General features: G+C 30.4%; 7 protein-coding genes across 7 annotated transcripts; 4 read left to right on the top strand and 3 right to left on the bottom strand.

The window, feature by feature from the left end:
- Positions 1 to 21: 21 nt before the first annotated feature.
- OCT59_004502 (uncharacterized protein) lies at positions 22 to 1,020 on the bottom strand. Its single transcript, XM_025310821.2, has 2 exons — positions 741 to 1,020; positions 22 to 646 (listed from the first exon to the last, which is right to left on the bottom strand). The coding sequence occupies exons 1-2, from the start codon at positions 969 to 971 to the stop codon at positions 215 to 217; spliced, it is 663 nt and encodes a 220-aa protein (XP_025178366.1). The 5' UTR covers positions 972 to 1,020; the 3' UTR covers positions 22 to 214.
- Positions 1,021 to 1,193: 173 nt separating this feature from the next.
- Positions 1,194 to 2,334, top strand: OCT59_004501 (uncharacterized protein). Its single transcript, XM_025317387.2, has 4 exons — positions 1,194 to 1,486; positions 1,559 to 1,642; positions 1,733 to 1,835; positions 1,931 to 2,334. The coding sequence occupies exons 1-4, from the start codon at positions 1,287 to 1,289 to the stop codon at positions 2,036 to 2,038; spliced, it is 495 nt and encodes a 164-aa protein (XP_025178367.1). The 5' UTR covers positions 1,194 to 1,286; the 3' UTR covers positions 2,039 to 2,334.
- On the bottom strand, positions 2,075 to 3,173 carry OCT59_004500 (uncharacterized protein). Its single transcript, XM_066148321.1, has 4 exons — positions 3,065 to 3,173; positions 2,768 to 2,966; positions 2,318 to 2,687; positions 2,075 to 2,235 (listed from the first exon to the last, which is right to left on the bottom strand). Exons 1-4 carry the CDS (start codon positions 3,142 to 3,144, stop codon positions 2,144 to 2,146), a joined length of 741 nt encoding a protein of 246 aa, XP_065996933.1. The 5' UTR covers positions 3,145 to 3,173; the 3' UTR covers positions 2,075 to 2,143.
- A 154-nt stretch (positions 3,174 to 3,327) lies between these two features.
- On the top strand, positions 3,328 to 6,875 carry OCT59_004499 (uncharacterized protein). The gene is made up of 12 exons (XM_025317389.2): positions 3,328 to 3,689; positions 3,822 to 3,935; positions 4,019 to 4,125; positions 4,200 to 4,254; positions 4,373 to 4,755; positions 4,821 to 5,118; positions 5,204 to 5,504; positions 5,573 to 5,644; positions 5,720 to 6,047; positions 6,173 to 6,282; positions 6,372 to 6,536; positions 6,608 to 6,875. The coding sequence occupies exons 1-12, from the start codon at positions 3,428 to 3,430 to the stop codon at positions 6,735 to 6,737; spliced, it is 2,325 nt and encodes a 774-aa protein (XP_025178369.1). The 5' UTR covers positions 3,328 to 3,427; the 3' UTR covers positions 6,738 to 6,875.
- Positions 6,876 to 7,030: 155 nt separating this feature from the next.
- OCT59_004498 (uncharacterized protein) lies at positions 7,031 to 9,277 on the top strand (the record flags this gene model as incomplete). The annotated part of the gene is made up of 3 exons (XM_025310822.2): positions 7,031 to 8,342; positions 8,639 to 8,708; positions 8,796 to 9,277. The coding sequence occupies 3 exons, from the start codon at positions 7,031 to 7,033 to the stop codon at positions 8,860 to 8,862; spliced, it is 1,449 nt and encodes a 482-aa protein (XP_025178370.2). The 3' UTR covers positions 8,863 to 9,277.
- A 109-nt stretch (positions 9,278 to 9,386) lies between these two features.
- OCT59_004497 (uncharacterized protein) lies at positions 9,387 to 14,493 on the bottom strand (the record flags this gene model as incomplete). Its single annotated transcript, XM_066148319.1, has 27 exons — positions 9,387 to 9,515; positions 9,600 to 9,685; positions 9,762 to 9,831; positions 9,907 to 10,058; positions 10,128 to 10,157; positions 10,248 to 10,339; positions 10,410 to 10,573; positions 10,694 to 10,783; positions 10,853 to 10,976; positions 11,037 to 11,095; positions 11,173 to 11,301; positions 11,386 to 11,525; positions 11,602 to 11,680; positions 11,758 to 11,893; positions 11,973 to 12,132; positions 12,200 to 12,339; positions 12,415 to 12,521; positions 12,597 to 12,695; positions 12,770 to 13,001; positions 13,079 to 13,179; positions 13,262 to 13,483; positions 13,554 to 13,645; positions 13,720 to 13,849; positions 13,939 to 14,010; positions 14,075 to 14,161; positions 14,232 to 14,293; positions 14,391 to 14,493. The coding sequence occupies 27 exons, from the start codon at positions 14,491 to 14,493 to the stop codon at positions 9,387 to 9,389; spliced, it is 3,087 nt and encodes a 1,028-aa protein (XP_065996932.1).
- Positions 14,494 to 15,313: 820 nt separating this feature from the next.
- Positions 15,314 to 16,834, top strand: OCT59_004496 (uncharacterized protein). Its single transcript, XM_025317390.2, has 4 exons — positions 15,314 to 15,413; positions 15,480 to 15,901; positions 15,973 to 16,282; positions 16,359 to 16,834. Exons 1-4 carry the CDS (start codon positions 15,347 to 15,349, stop codon positions 16,520 to 16,522), a joined length of 963 nt encoding a protein of 320 aa, XP_025178373.1. The 5' UTR covers positions 15,314 to 15,346; the 3' UTR covers positions 16,523 to 16,834.
- The last annotated feature ends 73 nt before the right edge of the window (positions 16,835 to 16,907 follow it).

Genomic DNA, 16,907 nt, shown 5'->3' with positions numbered 1-16,907 from the left:
AATTAAGCTAATTAAGCTAATTAAAATAATTTTGGATTATATATATTAATTTTATTAAAAAATTATTAAAACTATAAAACTATTTAACTATTTAAATGATTTATATATGAAGAAAAACTACGGTATAGTATTGTTTAACAAAATTACATGATTTTTATATGCTTACAGAATTTCTTTATTCCCATATTTATGTGAACTAATCTTTCACTAAAATCTAACTATTATTAACTCCAACCTGAGCAGGCCTAATAACTCTACCAAATAAAGAATAACCAACTTTTTGTACATCACAAACAATTCCAGGTTCTTTATTAGGGTCATTAACTTGATAAATAGCTTCATGAAGATTAGGATCAAATTTTTGACCTAAAGGTTCAATTTTTTCAACACCATGTCTCCTTAAAATATTTAATAATTCAGATTCAGTTAAAGAAACTCCAGTGTATAAATTAACTAAATGAGGATTGTTTTGAGTATCATTGCGAACTTCAGCAGGAACGGAAGATAAAGCTAGATTTAAAATATCTACTGTATTAAGTAAATCTTTGGCAAATTTTTGTATAGCAAATTGTGCTGTACTTTCTACTTCTTTACGTGTACGTTCTCGTAAATTTTCCATATCTGCTAAACACCTAAGATAACTATCCTAAATAATATATATATATATAGTTGTTTTAAAGAGTATTTAATAAAATTTTCTTTTTTTTTTTTCTTTTTTGATTAAAATTTTATTTAGATACCTTAAGCTCAGCTATTTGTTTATCTTTTACAGCAGAATCATCGATTTCTTCAACTTTTTCAGTTTTTTCAGAAGCTGGGGCATTCTTACTGTTATTAGTATCATTTTCTTGAGCCGCTGTTGATAATAATATTCTGTGTGGCGGTCTTGTTATTCTTATCGAAGGTGATAAAAAGGAACCTTTTACATTATTAAATAATCCTCTACGAAATAATGACAAAGATAATGACATTTTTTAAGTTTATTAAAAATTGATTTTTTTTTGATTTTTTTCAACTTATAGATGTAAAAAATTTTTTTATCAGCTATATATATTGTCGATTGTGTTACAAAAAAGGTCATAGTAAATCTGTGGATAAATGTCGTAATACATAACTAACGTAATTTGGTAAATTACATAATGCATTCATAAAAAAATAAATATATAAACAGCAGAAAATTCAATTTTCTCGCCAGAAAAATATAACCTTTAACCGACCTTTTTGATCTTATAATTTATATTAACATAATATAAATCTAGACAAATTTCATTTTCAGGTTTATATTAATGGGACCCATGATGATGACAACTGCTACTGAAACTGAACAGCCGTCACAGCAAAATGCACAGCAAAATGGACACAGCGATCCACGATCACAACTTGAAGACACTATAGACAATCTTCTTATTAAAATATGGGAGATAATGGTACAATTAAACGATTATAATCCGAACCCAGATCAAAAATGGGTATTATCTCATACTTTGTATGTTGAACTTTCAAATTTTGTTTTGCAATTAAAAATTATAAAGTTTCTCAATTTATTTTATATAAATAGATCGGATTTAGCTGTCTGTTTTGATGATATACATAAACTTCAAGAAAAAATTAAACATATTGAAGTTCCATTAGAAGTGATAGAGTAATTTAATTTATTTTTTAATAATTTTTTTTTTATATATTTATATTATTTCTTATTTACAATTTATGTTTTTCATTTATTTTCACGTAGATATATCGACGAAGGACGTAATCCTGATAAATTTATGATGGATTACGTAGAAGAAGTGACGGAAGAAAGTGCATCAATGAATGTAAAAAATGAAGCAATAAAAGTAATAATATGATAAGCATTACATACGTTTTATTGTTCTTTTATAATTCTCTCCTTCAATAATATTAATTCATTTTATTGGATATTAATTATTAGGATTTTTCAAATTTGCTTCTTGAACAACTTCAGGAATCATTTCCAGAACAAACAGATTTTTATAAGCAATGTCAATCAAGCAAATCTACAACAACAAATGGACATTAATAGTAAATTTAAAATTTCTATTTTCATCACTTGTTTACGACATATAATCGATTATCAAATATAATAATCCCACAGCTTTATTAAAACTCAACCAAAAAAAAAAATTTAACTATTTTGATCCCGCATCATATCTAACATATCTTTAAGAGCTAATCTAGTCTTATCTTCGCTCCATTCATCATCACCAATATCATCAACTATTTGAAAAAAAATCATAATTAGATACATTAACAAATTAAACAAAAAAAATATATATATTTATATATAATAAATACTCACTTATTTCATGATCATCATCGCTTTCATGTGTAGGTAAAGTTTTGCTCTCTATTGAAATTATATCTGTCATCTCTTCGTCTTGGCTAATATCATAGTCTTCTTCATCCAACTTTTGTAACTTGCGCAATGCATTATTTAAATTATCTTTAATGTTAAATTCTGAAGATTTTTCCGTTAATGCTCCATTTTGAAATTCTGATTCTCCTGTTTCTGAAATATTTGGCGATGATAGCGTTAACAAATCGAATGAATCGGTTATGTCATTTCCTGCTCCCGCTTTCACTAATGGTTTATGTATGACCGATTCATTATATTCAGAACTAGGTGAATTCCCCAAAGTCGAAGTCTCGTTCTCAATTTCATCCGTATTCTGCATTAATAAACCAAGTTCAATAAAAAAATGGAATGAATAGATAAAACTTGTTTAAATTATTGTAGATGTAAATATACCACTTGCATAAGATTATTTGTATTATCATCTAAACTAGAATCTTGTGAATTTTCAGTTGTTCTTTTTTCCTTTAACATTTGAACAAGTACTTCTTCTTCAGACTTTGCTTTTGCGTGTTGTTCATTTAAATCTAGCCATAAAGACTTTAAATCCTCGTATTCTTTTGTAAGATAACATTCTAATTCCGTGAATTCGTTCCTAGATACGTTAGAATAACGATAATTAAATTATAAAGATTTAAACAATAAATATTATTAAAAAATCTAAGAACATACTTTTTTCTTCTTATTTAATACCTTAATCTTGGGATCGATGAACTATCGAGCAATTGTGTAGTATTATGATGACGCATTCGTGAAGTCTTTTCTTGTGGCATTAAAAATGGTGAAAGAATAATGATTATTTAAATCAAATTTATGTAACAATTACAATTTATCTATTATACGCGTATCACAATCAACATATACCAGTTTAAGAAAAAGTAGCACTGAAAAAAAAAAATGATTCCGTAATTGGATAAAACGTGCCCAAACCTAAAAGTTGGTTTAATTTCTAATAGGCTACCCAAAAAGTGTTTTCCGTCGAATATCGATAGAGAGAGTTATCGTATAATTTTTTTTCAGATCACAAGGTGAAACGAAGATAAGAGACAGATAATAATGTCAGACTCTTTCTTCGGGTTCGATACTACTTTACCACCAATAGACTCTGACCAATTAAATGGGTTGGGGGAAAATAACGGTGGGCAAAAGGACGAAATCGAGGAGGAAGAGTTGGAGAGGAAACTTAAAGATATTACTCTCATTTCGGGGGAAGACTTTGGAGTTTATGACGATGAGCAGAACTTTGATTTGGGTACCCAATTGGAAGAAACAGGGGACGATTTTAATGACGAAACTTTTGGAAATGTTGGAGATATTGGTACTTTTATATTTTTGGTGTTGTGTTTTCCACCAAGTTTTTTTAGATCGTTTTGCTTTTGGATTTGGATGTTTTTCTTACAATATTAATTTTGAAAATTCTAAAGCATTTTAATCTGATTCCGATTTTTAGGCCAAGATTTTGATTATACAGGAAGTACTGCAAAAATAGTAGGTACTATACAAAAAGAAGAGGAAATCTATGTTAACCGACGGGAAAGTAGTAATAATTCAGAAAATGTTGATGGTATGATGTGTTTATATTTTGTCGTTTCTGATCCGGTACATTTTTTAACAAAATTTTTTTATTGTGTCATTTTTTTTTTTTAGAACCGGATAAGCGTAGGCCATCTTATGCTGCATTATGGGGAGATGATTCAAATGGTATAGTTAATGGACATTCAGGAGAAACAGTAATCACACCACCATTACCAGAGGTATTTTTTTTTTAGTATTATATTTTAATTAACTAAATTACTAACGAACATAATTATCTATATTATAATAATAGCCACCCATAAGCCCTTCAATATGGGGAACTTTTCATCCGCCACCAAACCGTAAAGGTGTGATTCCAAAGTAAAATGTTATCATTAGAAGAACAATGGTTTCCATTGACTCAAATTTTTCCTGATTTCCGAATTTTTTCTTTCTTGTGGCTGACCAATTTTTTTTTATTATTAGACTCTCTTACTCTTGTCCAAGACAGTACCATACCACAGCGTTACACTCCGCCTCAGACATCTCCCTTACCTCCTGGCTTTGGGCTATCATCACATCCTTCCACCCGCATACCAATCCCTCTTGAAGAAATTGAAGCACAATTACACAGGCAAGCTGGATTACCAGAAAAAAAGATGTTGAGCTTGGCTGAAGTTGAGGCTGCCATAATGGGCATAAACGGTCGCCCACAACAGTTACCTATTCATCCCACGACAGAGGCTGTTTACAGTGAACAAGAAACTATTGCTTATCTTGAACAAGAGGCGGCTCTTCGGGAACATGAAGTTTTGTTGTATCATAGGGAAAGGAAGAGACGAGAGAAACAACGAAAGTTAGCCGAAATGGTAATATTTTTGATTTCACGTTTAACATTTTTTTAATAATAATTAATAATTTTATCTTAATTTAGTCCAGATTTAATGGTCTTATGACTCAAAGCGATAAAGACTGGATTAATAAAATTCAGATATCTCAACTCGTGACGGATGATCCCTATGCAGATGATTTTTATTTTCAAGTTTATTCAGCCATAAGAAACCGACAAACACAGCCTCATATGTCTGCCTTTTCTCCGCACGGTGGAGCTGGATTCATGGGACATGAACGAAGGCACCGTAGTAGAGGATCAGAAAGTGGGTTATTGAAAATGCAACAACAGGTCTTGAGAATAGTAAATGATGCCAGGAGAAAACCCAAATTAACTCAGCGTAAGAAATTCGGTTTATTTTATATTATATATGAAATATATATTTATTTGTTTAACAAATTTATTTGGATTTTTTGACACATTAGTATCACTTGAAGGTGCTTTAGGCAAAATTGCACTTAATTCCGTTCGTAATCCCAGACAATTATTACAGGTTTCTTCCAAACATAATGATACACATCACCATGTGGGACCTAGTGGTGGAAATCAACAACAACACCAAAAAATCCCATCAATTTCATCCCACGGCATCATAGATCATAGGAAAGTTCTGCGATCCATTGAGAATGTTTACACAGCCGTACTTGCTTTAGAAGAATTAAGGAGAAATCAACCACCATTACCAAGACCATATGTCGATCATGAGCGAGAAGCAGTTGAAAAATGGTAAATATATTTCTAAATACATATTTACATATTTTTAATTTTATAATCTAATTATTGATTTGGTTTAGGAATGAAGAATACGCAGAGCTGGCCAAAAAAATGTGGGAAGAACTAAGAGTTACGGAAATGATCGGTGTCAGGTAAAGTGGTATTAAACTTATTCTTAATTGAAACATTTGATAAGTCCACTAACCATTTTTGTTTGTAATAAAAAGTTATCCGCATCCATTTATTAGTATACTTTCTGTTGCAAAAGGGAAAAAAGTCATTCCGCGTGTACTGCGACATTGTCTTCCTGATCAAATTCTCACATTAATCACCATGTTAGTTGCCAATTTTGAGACACTTGATGTTTGTAAAGGTGCAATTTGGGGAACTCAAGGAATTGTTAGTCCTGCAATGTTAGATGAGGTTGAATTATATATGAACACTGTTGTTCCGCCGCTGTTACAATTTGTAGCAGAGGCACCAATGAGAATTGTACTTGGGTTATTTGGATTATTCATTGAAAGAAATAATATTGTGTGGGTGGCAAGAAGTAAGGTATGATTATTGTTAAACTATTTTGAAATATTTGTAATTTAAGTTGTACTTTGTTTTAAAGTTATGATTTTATAAATCAAATAGAATTTATTATAGGTATTCATATAACTTTACAATTGATTTAGGTTGGTTTAGCTTTTTTAACGATGTTTTTGAGCCGTACTGAAATACTAAAACAAGGAGGTGGAGCTATGCAAGGTTTGCCTTTACCGGAAGAACGAGAATTATTACAATGGTAATAAATGAGTTTCTTTTATTAAATTATTTTTATTCTTGCCTATAAATTTTAATCTTATTACTATTATATTATGTGATATTACCTAGGCAAGAGATATACAATCGACTATTCAGTCTATTGCAGAATCATTTTCTTTCATTGTTTCCACCATTTAATATTGGAATAGACGATATGTATGTATGGCAATTTCTTGCAGCGATGGCTGTCGGTGCATCTACTGATCAACAACATATTTTAGTAACCGAAGTGAGGTAAAATTTTTGTCAGTAGTGTTCAATATTTTCTATTCATTAAATTGACGATGAAATTTTTTCATAATTAGGGAACGAGTATTAGATACTGTAATACAAGCTTCAAGGCTTACAACTGATAAATCATCATCACACAAAATTGCCAATGTTAATTTATTTTTAAACGCATTGGGACTTGATGCATCACAACTTAAAATTTAAATAAAAAATATTTTTAAGAATTGTTTGTTTATTTACAAAAAAAAAAAAAAAAAAAAGAAATAATCATAATTTACAAAACTTTATTTTGTACTATATGAAATAAATGAATAAAATCAAAAGTTTTTTAAGAATGAATATATATTTTAGAGATTCAATTAAATTTAGTTTCAATTAAGTAATTTGGTTAAAAGCACGTCAGATGACATTTTTTTGTGTTACAAATACGGCACAAATCATCCAATCAAATTTAGGTAGTTGAGATATAGTCACATAGATATACTAGTTAATAGATCATGGAGTTAATAAAAAAGAATAGATTCTTGTTACGTCCTCGAGCAGCGAAAAAACGGGGTAATCCGATTTTCGTTTCTTCGCAACCAACACCTAAAAGCGAATCTGTACCACTTGAACCCAAACCTTTAACTCGTGTTAATGAAGTAATTATACCAGAACAAAGTTACTCGTCCATAGAAATTCCGACTGCAATAACAAATAAGCAAAATAATACACCAGAAACACCTTCCGATTTTTCCGAACCAGGTACATATCATCCTCAATTCAAACGACAACGAACGAATGAAGATATCTTGCATGATGAATATGACGAGCAAGAATCTTTTGTTGCGTCTCTTCCTTTATTTGCAATCGAGAGACGATTCGACTTTGGTTTAAATTGTGACAATAATATTTGTTGCCCCTGTACGATGGCTGTAACTGGCGAAATTCATCCTAAAAAAATTTCGCTATCAGTTGCCAACCCTTCTTCAGATATTGGTAGTGGACGTTATGGTGGAATGTCGCTCGATGAGACATTCAATAACAAATGGAGACTTGGAAATATCTCTCAAGAAACCTCTTCTGAAGTTGCAAACTCGTCGTCCGATATGAGACCATGCGAAGATGAATTGCGAGTCGAGCAATCTAGTAATGTCGCCGAGAATGATGAAAGACGCGAGAGAGAAAAAAGAGCTTGCAGGTCGGTCTTCGATCTTGTGCGTTTGATGGAGCTAAGTCGTGTCGGCTTGGCGAAGCCTCCGAAGAATCCAGTCAATCATGTTCAACTTATAGAAGAAATCCGAAAATGTACGGCGAATTTGCGTAATAAACCATTCTCGAATGATGAAAACGCTGCACAAACCTCACTCGCTTTCGAAACGTTTCCCGCAATAAATCAAGAAGCTATTACCGTTGAAGATTTCGAACCGACTTCAATTGAAGATTCGTGTTCCACTGTAGAATATAACGAAGAAGCTTCTTCTGTAGATACCACTTTTGAAGAAGTTGACAGTACTTCTCTAGTGCGTAAAGACAACGTTAATGATACCTCTTATGAGCGGCCTATATTAAAGAGGAGAGTAAAGCAACCCAATTCCTGGCAAGACATCAATGAAAAATCAAGAGAAAAAGAAAGTGTGTCTTTTAAAGATAGATTGAATCCTATAGCAGCAGCTGAATACGACAAAATGGATGTCATAGAGCTTGACATATATGATGAATTACCAAATCAATTGAGGTCTGATGTGCCTAAAGAATTTACTCGTCGTTGGTCCACCCAAGACACAGAAAAATTTTATAAATGCATTGCGCTTTTAGGGTTGGACTTTGGTAGAATTGCGACGGTGATGAGAAGAACACAAAAACAAATCACGAACAAATTTAAGACCGAACAAAAGAAAAATAATAAACGCCTCCACAACGCATTGATTCGACAAGGAGAATTCTTCGAATATAGAAAAAAATATAGATTTTAAAGAGAATATTACAGGCGTTGCTAAAGAGTGTTTACGGATTGTTTAAAGAAATTATGCCTGACAATCCAATTTAAGGAAATTTTGAAACCATCAGTACTTCCACCGGTTTGCGGTTAATCGACGTTTAGCTTTCTCCGGTGCTATTATTAGATATTTTTGGACAATATGGTTCCTTCATTTGCTTGCGAGAATTTTATTTTAACTTTTTCTTCACTGTGAGGTATCTACACTATCTTTTTTAGCAAAATAGTTTGATGTCCCATTTCCTTATCAACTGTAAATTTAATTGACTTAGTAATTTTTGCAGGTCCAATATATCTGGTTCAATAAAGCGACAACATGGCCTAATCTGCATCAAATGGAAAAAGATATAAGAAAATCACGTAGAGGATTATATACAACTAATAGAAAGATGATCATGACTAAAAAAAAAAGATTTAGAAATTTCAATATCATAATGCAAAAATTCCAAAATGCAAAAAATTCTCATAAATTTATTCTCGAAAATTCAAATTTTTATTTCTTTTTTTATATCATTTGATTCATTTCTATAAATTTCGTTTAACTTGGTCCCATAAGAGAAATTGATGAGACCCATACCATTGACAAGAAGAACTTAAATGTTTTGAAAAATTTGTCTTTCATTATCGTAACCTTAATTTTAAATCTTAATAAGACTTAGTCAGACCTAGCCTAAATATGATCCAAAGATACGAACAAATTTTCCATATTCCACAGTAGTAGAGTTCACAATTATTTATTAAAATAAATAATCATTTTGGCCTTTAAATGAATTATTACTTCCCTCTATAATTGTGAAAAAATTGTTTTCTGTACATAATTTTCTAAAGTATATTAAGATACATTAATAAATTTATTAAGTTCTTTTTGTACAATATTATGTATGTTTGCCATTAACTAATGATTGTAATTTTTGTTGCTCATCTTCGTTTAATTCGGAACATAATTGAACAAAATTATTCTCATTCTGCATTGCACAATGACGAAAAAAGTCGGTCAGATAATCCTATAGCATAAATCAAATTTAATTAATACATGATTGCATTTTATTTTATATAAATATTTTCAAAATTAAAGATAATGATTTTACTCTAAGATTCGTAAGATAAACAGGATCTTCTTTTATGTCTGGGTCATCATCGACATCGTCAAGGTCTTTCCCTTTATCTAGGTATTCTAAATTTTTTGAAATATGTTAAATCTTCTTAAGCTTACTCTAAAAACTATTACAAACACGCCATCATTATATTACCAGAAAGAACAACATAATCTTCGGCTGGAGCAAACGGAGAAGGTTCTTCTACATCTTCCCATTCATCGCACTTGTTAGATAAAAATAACAAATTAAAGATTAAATATACATCGTGAAATATGAAAATCTATTGATAATTTCTTACTTCATCATCGGTTTCAACGCTGTCTTCGTCGTCATATTCATCATAATCCAGTTCTGATCGTTTTACATCGCTATCTGATGAATTTTGAAGGTCCGAGATAAGTAGTTTAATTATCTTTACGTTGGCGGAAACATAGGTAAACTGGTCAGGATCTACAAATAATATAAATGTTTGGATAAATTGTTCAATTGTGACGAAAATTTATACTTAATATAACATACTTTTTCGACTTCTCGACCGAGTCATAATCCCTGTAAAATAAATGATTTTTTTAAAAGAATCGGTTTTTCTTAAAGTCGACATAATAATTTTGATAATGAAATATCAAACATAATACATACTAGAAGAATTAGTGACAATTAAATCACCTTTAACTTGAATACCTTGTATTCGTGGGTCTCCGGAAAGAAATAGTTTAGATAGTGCAATGGCACTATAAATTGTCCTCTTGTAAGATAATATAAGATAAATAAATGGGAAATCAATAACATAATACATCGTACCTAACTTTAATACTGTAATATCCTTGAAAACTTTCGTGATTTTCAAGCCAAGTATTGAGCAATATCTCTAAACCATTTCGTCCATTTATATCCAACGTATTCAAGAATTCAACAACTGTAGACAACTGGTTTAACATTAAGTGCGCAAATATCATAACTAACGACTGATAAAATAATTGATTGATCAATGCTCATAATAAAGGTTATTTGGATTCGAAATATATCACCTTATTTTAAAAAAAAATAAAAATAAAAATAAAATAAAATATGGTGAAATATAATACCTGTATAAAAGTAGCAGTTTTTGCTCCTTCTAACTTGGTAGCAGCTGCCTTAAGTAATTCTGGAAGTACGGGCACGATTCTATTACCTGCCTTTTAAATAATTAAGATGAAATATCAGTTTACTATCAAGTAACTCGTAATTTATGTTTCTTATATTACCTTTTTAATAAGTTTTACCACCAGATCACCGAGAAAACCAGCGGATTCACTCTCTTTTGGTTGAAGAGCCTTTGCAATATATTGTATAACATAATCTAAGCCTGTCTTTCCAGATGTATCCGTCCTAATAATCAAGACAATCTTAACAATCATGAATTAAATATCTGAGAGAAAGGAACTTTACCATTGTGCGATATGTCCACAATCTTTTTGTATAAAATATTTCAAGCAAACTTCACCACTCTATAAAATCAAATAAAAAAAAGAATTTTAGTTGAACTTACTTTTATTTACTAATAATCTCGAGGAACTGTACAGACCTGTGATATACTTCTGTCTTCATGTATTAACATTAAATGTATTAATGAAGGAAATATGTGTTCAACGTACGACGAAGGCAAAGGTGATGGTCCCCCTTTAACTAAACTTGCTATTAAATCTATTGCTGACTATGTCAAGTTGAAAAGTTTTAAGAATTAACAATTTAGTTCAATTGTACTTTGAGATAAAAAACTTAGGTTACAATATATTACCGCAATCGCTGCAGAATCGGTAACATTGTTTATTATATTAACTAAAGATGGCAATGCCCTGGCTTGAAATGAGGAATAAGCAGCTGTATTGCCTGCTAAAGATTCAAAAAGATCGGTTATAACTGAAACAACAAGATGATCTGAAATATGAAATGGTGACATTAATATAGTATATCAATAAGCGTTTGGTAAAATAATATTAAAAAAGAAATTTACCAGTAGGATTTTTCATCCACACATCAATTATCAATGGTCCTATCATATGTTCATACCCGGCTGTTACTTCATTATTTATCTAAACATAGAAAAAGGTGCTTATTAGTAGCACAAATAAAAATTGAATTGAAATTTATATATGTTGCTTTTAATTACTTTGATTGCAAATTCTAATGTTTCTAACACTAAAATTAATGAATCCTCGGATGTAACATTCAACAGAGTTGCTACTGCTTCAATTATATTAGATTGATATGGTGCTACATATTGTGTATCCAAATGACGACAGAAACTAGTATATCATTAGTTAAATAAACAAATTAAATTATAAAAAAATTCATAAACAATATTAATATTAAGAATGTTTATACTTTTGTAATGCTCTTAAAGCGGATACTTTGACAGGGATGGATTCAATCCGTTGAATGGCCTCAACAGTGGCAGCAACATATCGTGATGCGAATTCTTCGGATAAGAATGTAGCAAATTGACTGGAAAACACAATTGCTCGCCCTTGGAGAAAAGGAATACCTTAAAGGGAAATCATTTATTAGAAATTATAATTTAATCTGATAATTGGACTTCAAATCATGCTTACCTGTTGCAGCAATATGATTAAACACGACATGTTCAAACAATCCAGAGAGATCAAAATTCACTTTAGAATCTTGAATTGCTAACAAGAAATCATCAGAAACATAACCAATTGCTTTTAAACAAGCCTCTTGCATTTTCCACCTAAATTGCGATAGGAAATGTAAATTCATCAATTAGGAAACAATCAGCATATATAAGTCTCAAAATATTACATACCAACCAGTATCACCTGCAACACGTGCTTTGTCAGATTCTTCTATAAGATGCTTGGTAGTATCAGCAAGAGCTTGTAGTGCTTGTTCTGAGAATTTATCCAGTAAGATCTTAAAATCAAAAAGGGATAGGTTAGTTAAAGACAATAAATGAAATTAATAGCGTCAATTGAATATTTTATTTACTTGTAATAAATCTATTGCTGCAACTCTAACACTATAGTTAAAAGTTTCATCATCGTCATCAGCAACAAATTGGTTTGCATCTGATGACCAAATTTCAACCTAGAAGCAAATTTAAAATTTAAAACAATTAAAACATATGTAAACTTAATCTTATCTCGGTTTAATTGACAAACCTGTTCCTCAGTCATTTGCATGTAGGATATGATAATCCAAATGATTTGCTTCAAGAAGCCACCTTTTTCATTATCTTCGAAGAGTGCTTTGGCTGCTTGTTTACGAACGGATAAACCAACAAATTCAAATTGGGCAAAAAGTAAATATTCAAAGCCAATTACATCTCCATCAGAATCTTGATAAAAATTTATTCCATCATCATCAGAAGGACGGACATACATGTTAATAAACGTATTTCAATAATAAAAAATTAAAGATAATAAAATTAAAGAATATCTAATATTAAATTAAATAAATTAGAAGGATATCTATCTCTTTGATAAACCAAATCCAGCCACACTGGTTCCAATAACACAAGAAGATAATCCGAAATTAATTTTGGGAAATGTTTTATTAAGTAATTCAAACACTAAAAATTGAGCATTTATTTTTTTAAAAAAAAAATAAATAAATTTTTACAACCTTATAATAAAAAAAGTTGTTTCTTTTACCTTCACAATCTCCAGTTTTAATCCGTATTCTTCATTCTCAATTTCCTCATTATCAATTGTTCGTTTCTTCAAAATATTTGAAAAAACTTGCAACCATTCAGGTAATATAGGCTTTAAAAAAGGCTCAATTGCTTCTGGATGTTCTTCCTTAAGCATAACCAATATTTCTATGCATTGTTTAAATATTGTAATGGCCCGTCCACGAGTTTTGTAGGAATGAATCTTCAAGAATAGATCAATTATTAATATAGTTCGCGAAATTAAAAAACATAAATTAAGAGGTTCAACTTACTCCTTCAGATTGCAAAATCCTTGAAAGCTCCGGCAGCAATAATGGAGTTACCTGAGAAAATTGTTGTTCCGTTATATCATTTGTAAAAAATTCTTATATGATTATAAATATAATTAGTAATATCAAAAGATAAGAGCGTAAATTAAATAATTATATGTAATTGTACCATTCAGAACCCTCATAGAACCATGAACTTGATACGGAGAACCAGATTTTAATTGCGACACCAATAAATCCAAAAGATTTGGCCAATACTCAGGCCAATCGTTGTTAGCAATCTTTGACACAACGTATGCCTGTATCATATAGAAAACATGGATAGTATTAAGATAATCATAAAAGACCTTTAAACCTTTGGTAATTATGTGACAATAGAAGTAGATACCGATGCGACACGAATTTTACTTGAAGGATCGGATAGCCCGTTAAATGCTAATTCACGTACAACAGCCTTTATCTAAAATTTAAGAATAGTTTATACATAAACTTATGGCTACGCAATAGGATCATTTCTAACAAACCTCGAAATTTGGTTCTGGGCCAATGAATTTACTGTTCGAAGGTGACCAATGCGTTTCAATGTAATTTTTCAAATTAATTGCTGCCGAGTAATAGATAAACAATTAAGGAATAAAAAATATGATAAAATACGATAATATTTCAAAAAAGCAAGGATATTTGTCGGTATGAAATATCTATTTCTTGTGAAACCACCATTTTAGCAAGACTAACGGGATACTCTAAAAAATATTTAATAAATTGTGATATTCGCTAATATCGAGACTCTTGAGAACTAACGCGTTCAGACACAAATAAATATCTTTATTTTAAACCAACCTGGAAGTTTCTCTAACTCTTTAAGCCTTGCTTCAGCCGCTAGTCTTACATTGGGATCTGAAGAAAGAACAAGTGATAGAGCTTCATATGCTGCTTTGTCCATTTTATTTCATAAATGACGACGAAGTTATAACAATTTCGCAAAACGCGACAACAAACACGCAGCCTTTTAAGTATTAAATCAGGTGATAATCACCTAACCTTAAATAAGGAATTGATAATCTCTGTGTTACACTAGTTAATCGATCAATTGATGAATAGACTGCTCTCAATTGATTCAGTAGAAGACACTTTATTTTTTTTATTAAATTAAATAATAATGTAGTTTCGAAAAACTAATTATGAGAATCATTCTAGTAATATTACATTTAGGAGTTATAATTTGAGATATCGAAATGTAAATCTCATAATCTGTTTTTCTTCGATCTTTAGATGACATCCTAAACAGTATCTAGACACTAGAGTTAGATCTTGGGTATATATTGACAATTGTTAACTGTAAATACATGATCACTTAATTAAGAAAAACAGAAGGCCAATGATAGTTTAGATAACGACATTTATATATGATTATTGTAATCATTTTTAGACGCTTGTGTTGTAATTTTGAGTCCAGTGGTCTTGGTAATCAATACGAGTTTGGCCTATGCGGACTATGACATATTCCGTCTTGCTCGCTAAAATAATTTCATTCGAAGTTAAACATTTTCGGCAAACAAAATGATTATCTGTTACAAATGTGCCAGATTAATAATTACATAAATCTTTCCCACATATGATTTATAATTCATAATTACCAATGTGTAACATAATTTGATTTCAAACGTTATTTTCTCACGTTCTGTTTCACATGTAACTGATTGGTGATTGCTTACATTTGTAATCAAACATAAATAGATTAAATTCTCTCAAAATAAATTCACATTCTTTTTTTTTCTTGAATTGTTCTTTCAATTATGACATCAGTTCTTGATCAACTTAAACAACATACAACCATCGTCGCGGATTCTGGTGATTTTGAAAGTAGGTATTGCATATTTATTTATAGTATAAACATTTTTTTTAATGCAAATATATGTATCTCGTTAGCAATTTCACAATATAAGCCTCAAGATGCTACTACGAATCCATCATTGATATTAGCCGCTACGCAAAAACCAAATTACGCCCATTTGATTGATTCAGCCATCGAATATGCAAAGGGCAAAGAAGGGTCAATTGATGAAAAGGTTGAATGGGCTATGGATAAATTATTGATTAATTTTGGAGTTGAAATCCTGAAAATTATTCCGGGGAGAGTTTCTACTGAAGTTGATGCAAGTCTTTCTTTTGATAAGGAAGCAACTATTGAAAAAGCGAAACGTCTTATTAAACTTTATAAAGAAGTTGGTATTGAAAAGGAAAAAATATTAATCAAAATTGCATCTACCTGGGAAGGAATTCAAGCTGCTCGTCAATTAGAAAAAGAAGGAATTCATTGCAATCTCACTCTTCTTTTTTCATTCCCTCAGGTAAGTCACTTTTGAGAATATCCATTGACATTTTTTGATTTAATCAAATTTAACTCTCTTACATATTTTAGGCTGTTGCATGTGCTGAAGCAGGAGTGACTTTGATTAGTCCATTTGTTGGACGTATACTTGATTGGTACAAGAAAAGCACTGGCAAAACATTCGCGGCACATGAAGATCCTGGTGTTAGCTCTGTTGCAAGAATTTATAATTATTATAAAAACTATGGTTACAAAACTATTGTAATGGGTGCTTCTTTTCGCAATACTGGTGAAATCGAAGAATTAGCTGGTTGCGATTTCTTAACTATTAGTCCTGCTTTGTTGCATGAATTACAAAATGATAAAAAAGAAATTAAAAGAAAATTGAGTCCTGAATCAGGTAATTATTTTTAATTTAAAAAAATTGACGGAAAATTATATTTATTTACGAATTTACTATTCTTCAATTATTATAGCTAAAGCTTTTTCGGAACCAAAAGTCACTTTTGATGAGAAGACTTTCCGATGGGAATTCAATGAAGATGCCATGGCTACTGAAAAGCTTTCTGAGGGTATTCGTAATTTTGCTAAAGATGCTGTCAAATTGAAAAGTCAATTAAAAAACACATTGTCTAATTAAATTAAATGGCATGAATTATTGTACTTGTAGCTACACATTTAGTGTATTTATTTATTAATCATTGTTCTATATTAGAATAAATAAAATTTGCCAAGTAAAAAATAAGTTATTAGGATACTAAGGAATTAAGATTAGTTCAAAAACTATTTCAATTTCCTGTTCTCAATATAAGATTATGGTTCAATTTTTCAATTTCTTGTTTTCTTATTATTGATGAATTGTTATATCTGGCAGATATCTCATTTATACTTGCATTTGAAATTATGTGTTTATTAATAATAAATCCACTTCAGTTAATGTTAAAATCGAAAATGCATTATGATATGGATATACTATTCATGTTTTTTGTATCATTATCCTCAACATGCATTTGGTAATTATAATC

Source organism: Rhizophagus irregularis, chromosome 12 (genome assembly GCF_026210795.1).
Source record: "Rhizophagus irregularis chromosome 12, complete sequence".
Lineage (NCBI taxonomy): Eukaryota > Fungi > Glomeromycota > Glomeromycetes > Glomerales > Glomeraceae > Rhizophagus > Rhizophagus irregularis.
The sequence above is the reverse complement of the archived record's forward strand: the minus strand, read 5'-3'. Positions and strand labels throughout refer to the sequence as shown.

Bases quoted from the DNA above. Each gene is read 5' to 3' on its own strand.
- OCT59_004500 (XM_066148321.1), bottom strand. From the start codon at position 3,144: ATGCCACAAGAAAAGACTTCACGAATGCGTCATCATAATACTACACAA. The intron at 2,967-3,064 runs GTATTAAATAAG...TAACGTATCTAG, and splicing joins TCATCGATCCCAAGATTAAG to GAACGAATTCACGGAATTAG. The intron at 2,688-2,767 runs GTATATTTACAT...TTATTAATGCAG, and splicing joins CAAATAATCTTATGCAAGTG to AATACGGATGAAATTGAGAA.
- OCT59_004501 (XM_025317387.2), top strand. From the start codon at position 1,287: ATGGGACCCATGATGATGACAACTGCTACTGAAACTGAACAGCCGTCA. The intron at 1,487-1,558 runs GTATGTTGAACT...TTATATAAATAG, and splicing joins TGGGTATTATCTCATACTTT to ATCGGATTTAGCTGTCTGTT. The intron at 1,836-1,930 runs GTAATAATATGA...ATTAATTATTAG, and splicing joins TAAAAAATGAAGCAATAAAA to GATTTTTCAAATTTGCTTCT.
- OCT59_004496 (XM_025317390.2), top strand. From the start codon at position 15,347: ATGACATCAGTTCTTGATCAACTTAAACAACATACAACCATCGTCGCG. The intron at 15,902-15,972 runs GTAAGTCACTTT...TACATATTTTAG, and splicing joins TTCTTTTTTCATTCCCTCAG to GCTGTTGCATGTGCTGAAGC. The intron at 16,283-16,358 runs GTAATTATTTTT...CAATTATTATAG, and splicing joins AAAATTGAGTCCTGAATCAG to CTAAAGCTTTTTCGGAACCA.
- OCT59_004499 (XM_025317389.2), top strand. From the start codon at position 3,428: ATGTCAGACTCTTTCTTCGGGTTCGATACTACTTTACCACCAATAGAC. The intron at 4,255-4,372 runs GTGTGATTCCAA...TTTTATTATTAG, and splicing joins TCCGCCACCAAACCGTAAAG to ACTCTCTTACTCTTGTCCAA. The intron at 5,645-5,719 runs GTAAAGTGGTAT...TGTAATAAAAAG, and splicing joins ACGGAAATGATCGGTGTCAG to TTATCCGCATCCATTTATTA.
- OCT59_004502 (XM_025310821.2), bottom strand. From the start codon at position 971: ATGTCATTATCTTTGTCATTATTTCGTAGAGGATTATTTAATAATGTA. The intron at 647-740 runs GTATCTAAATAA...TATATTATTTAG, and splicing joins AACAAATAGCTGAGCTTAAG to GATAGTTATCTTAGGTGTTT.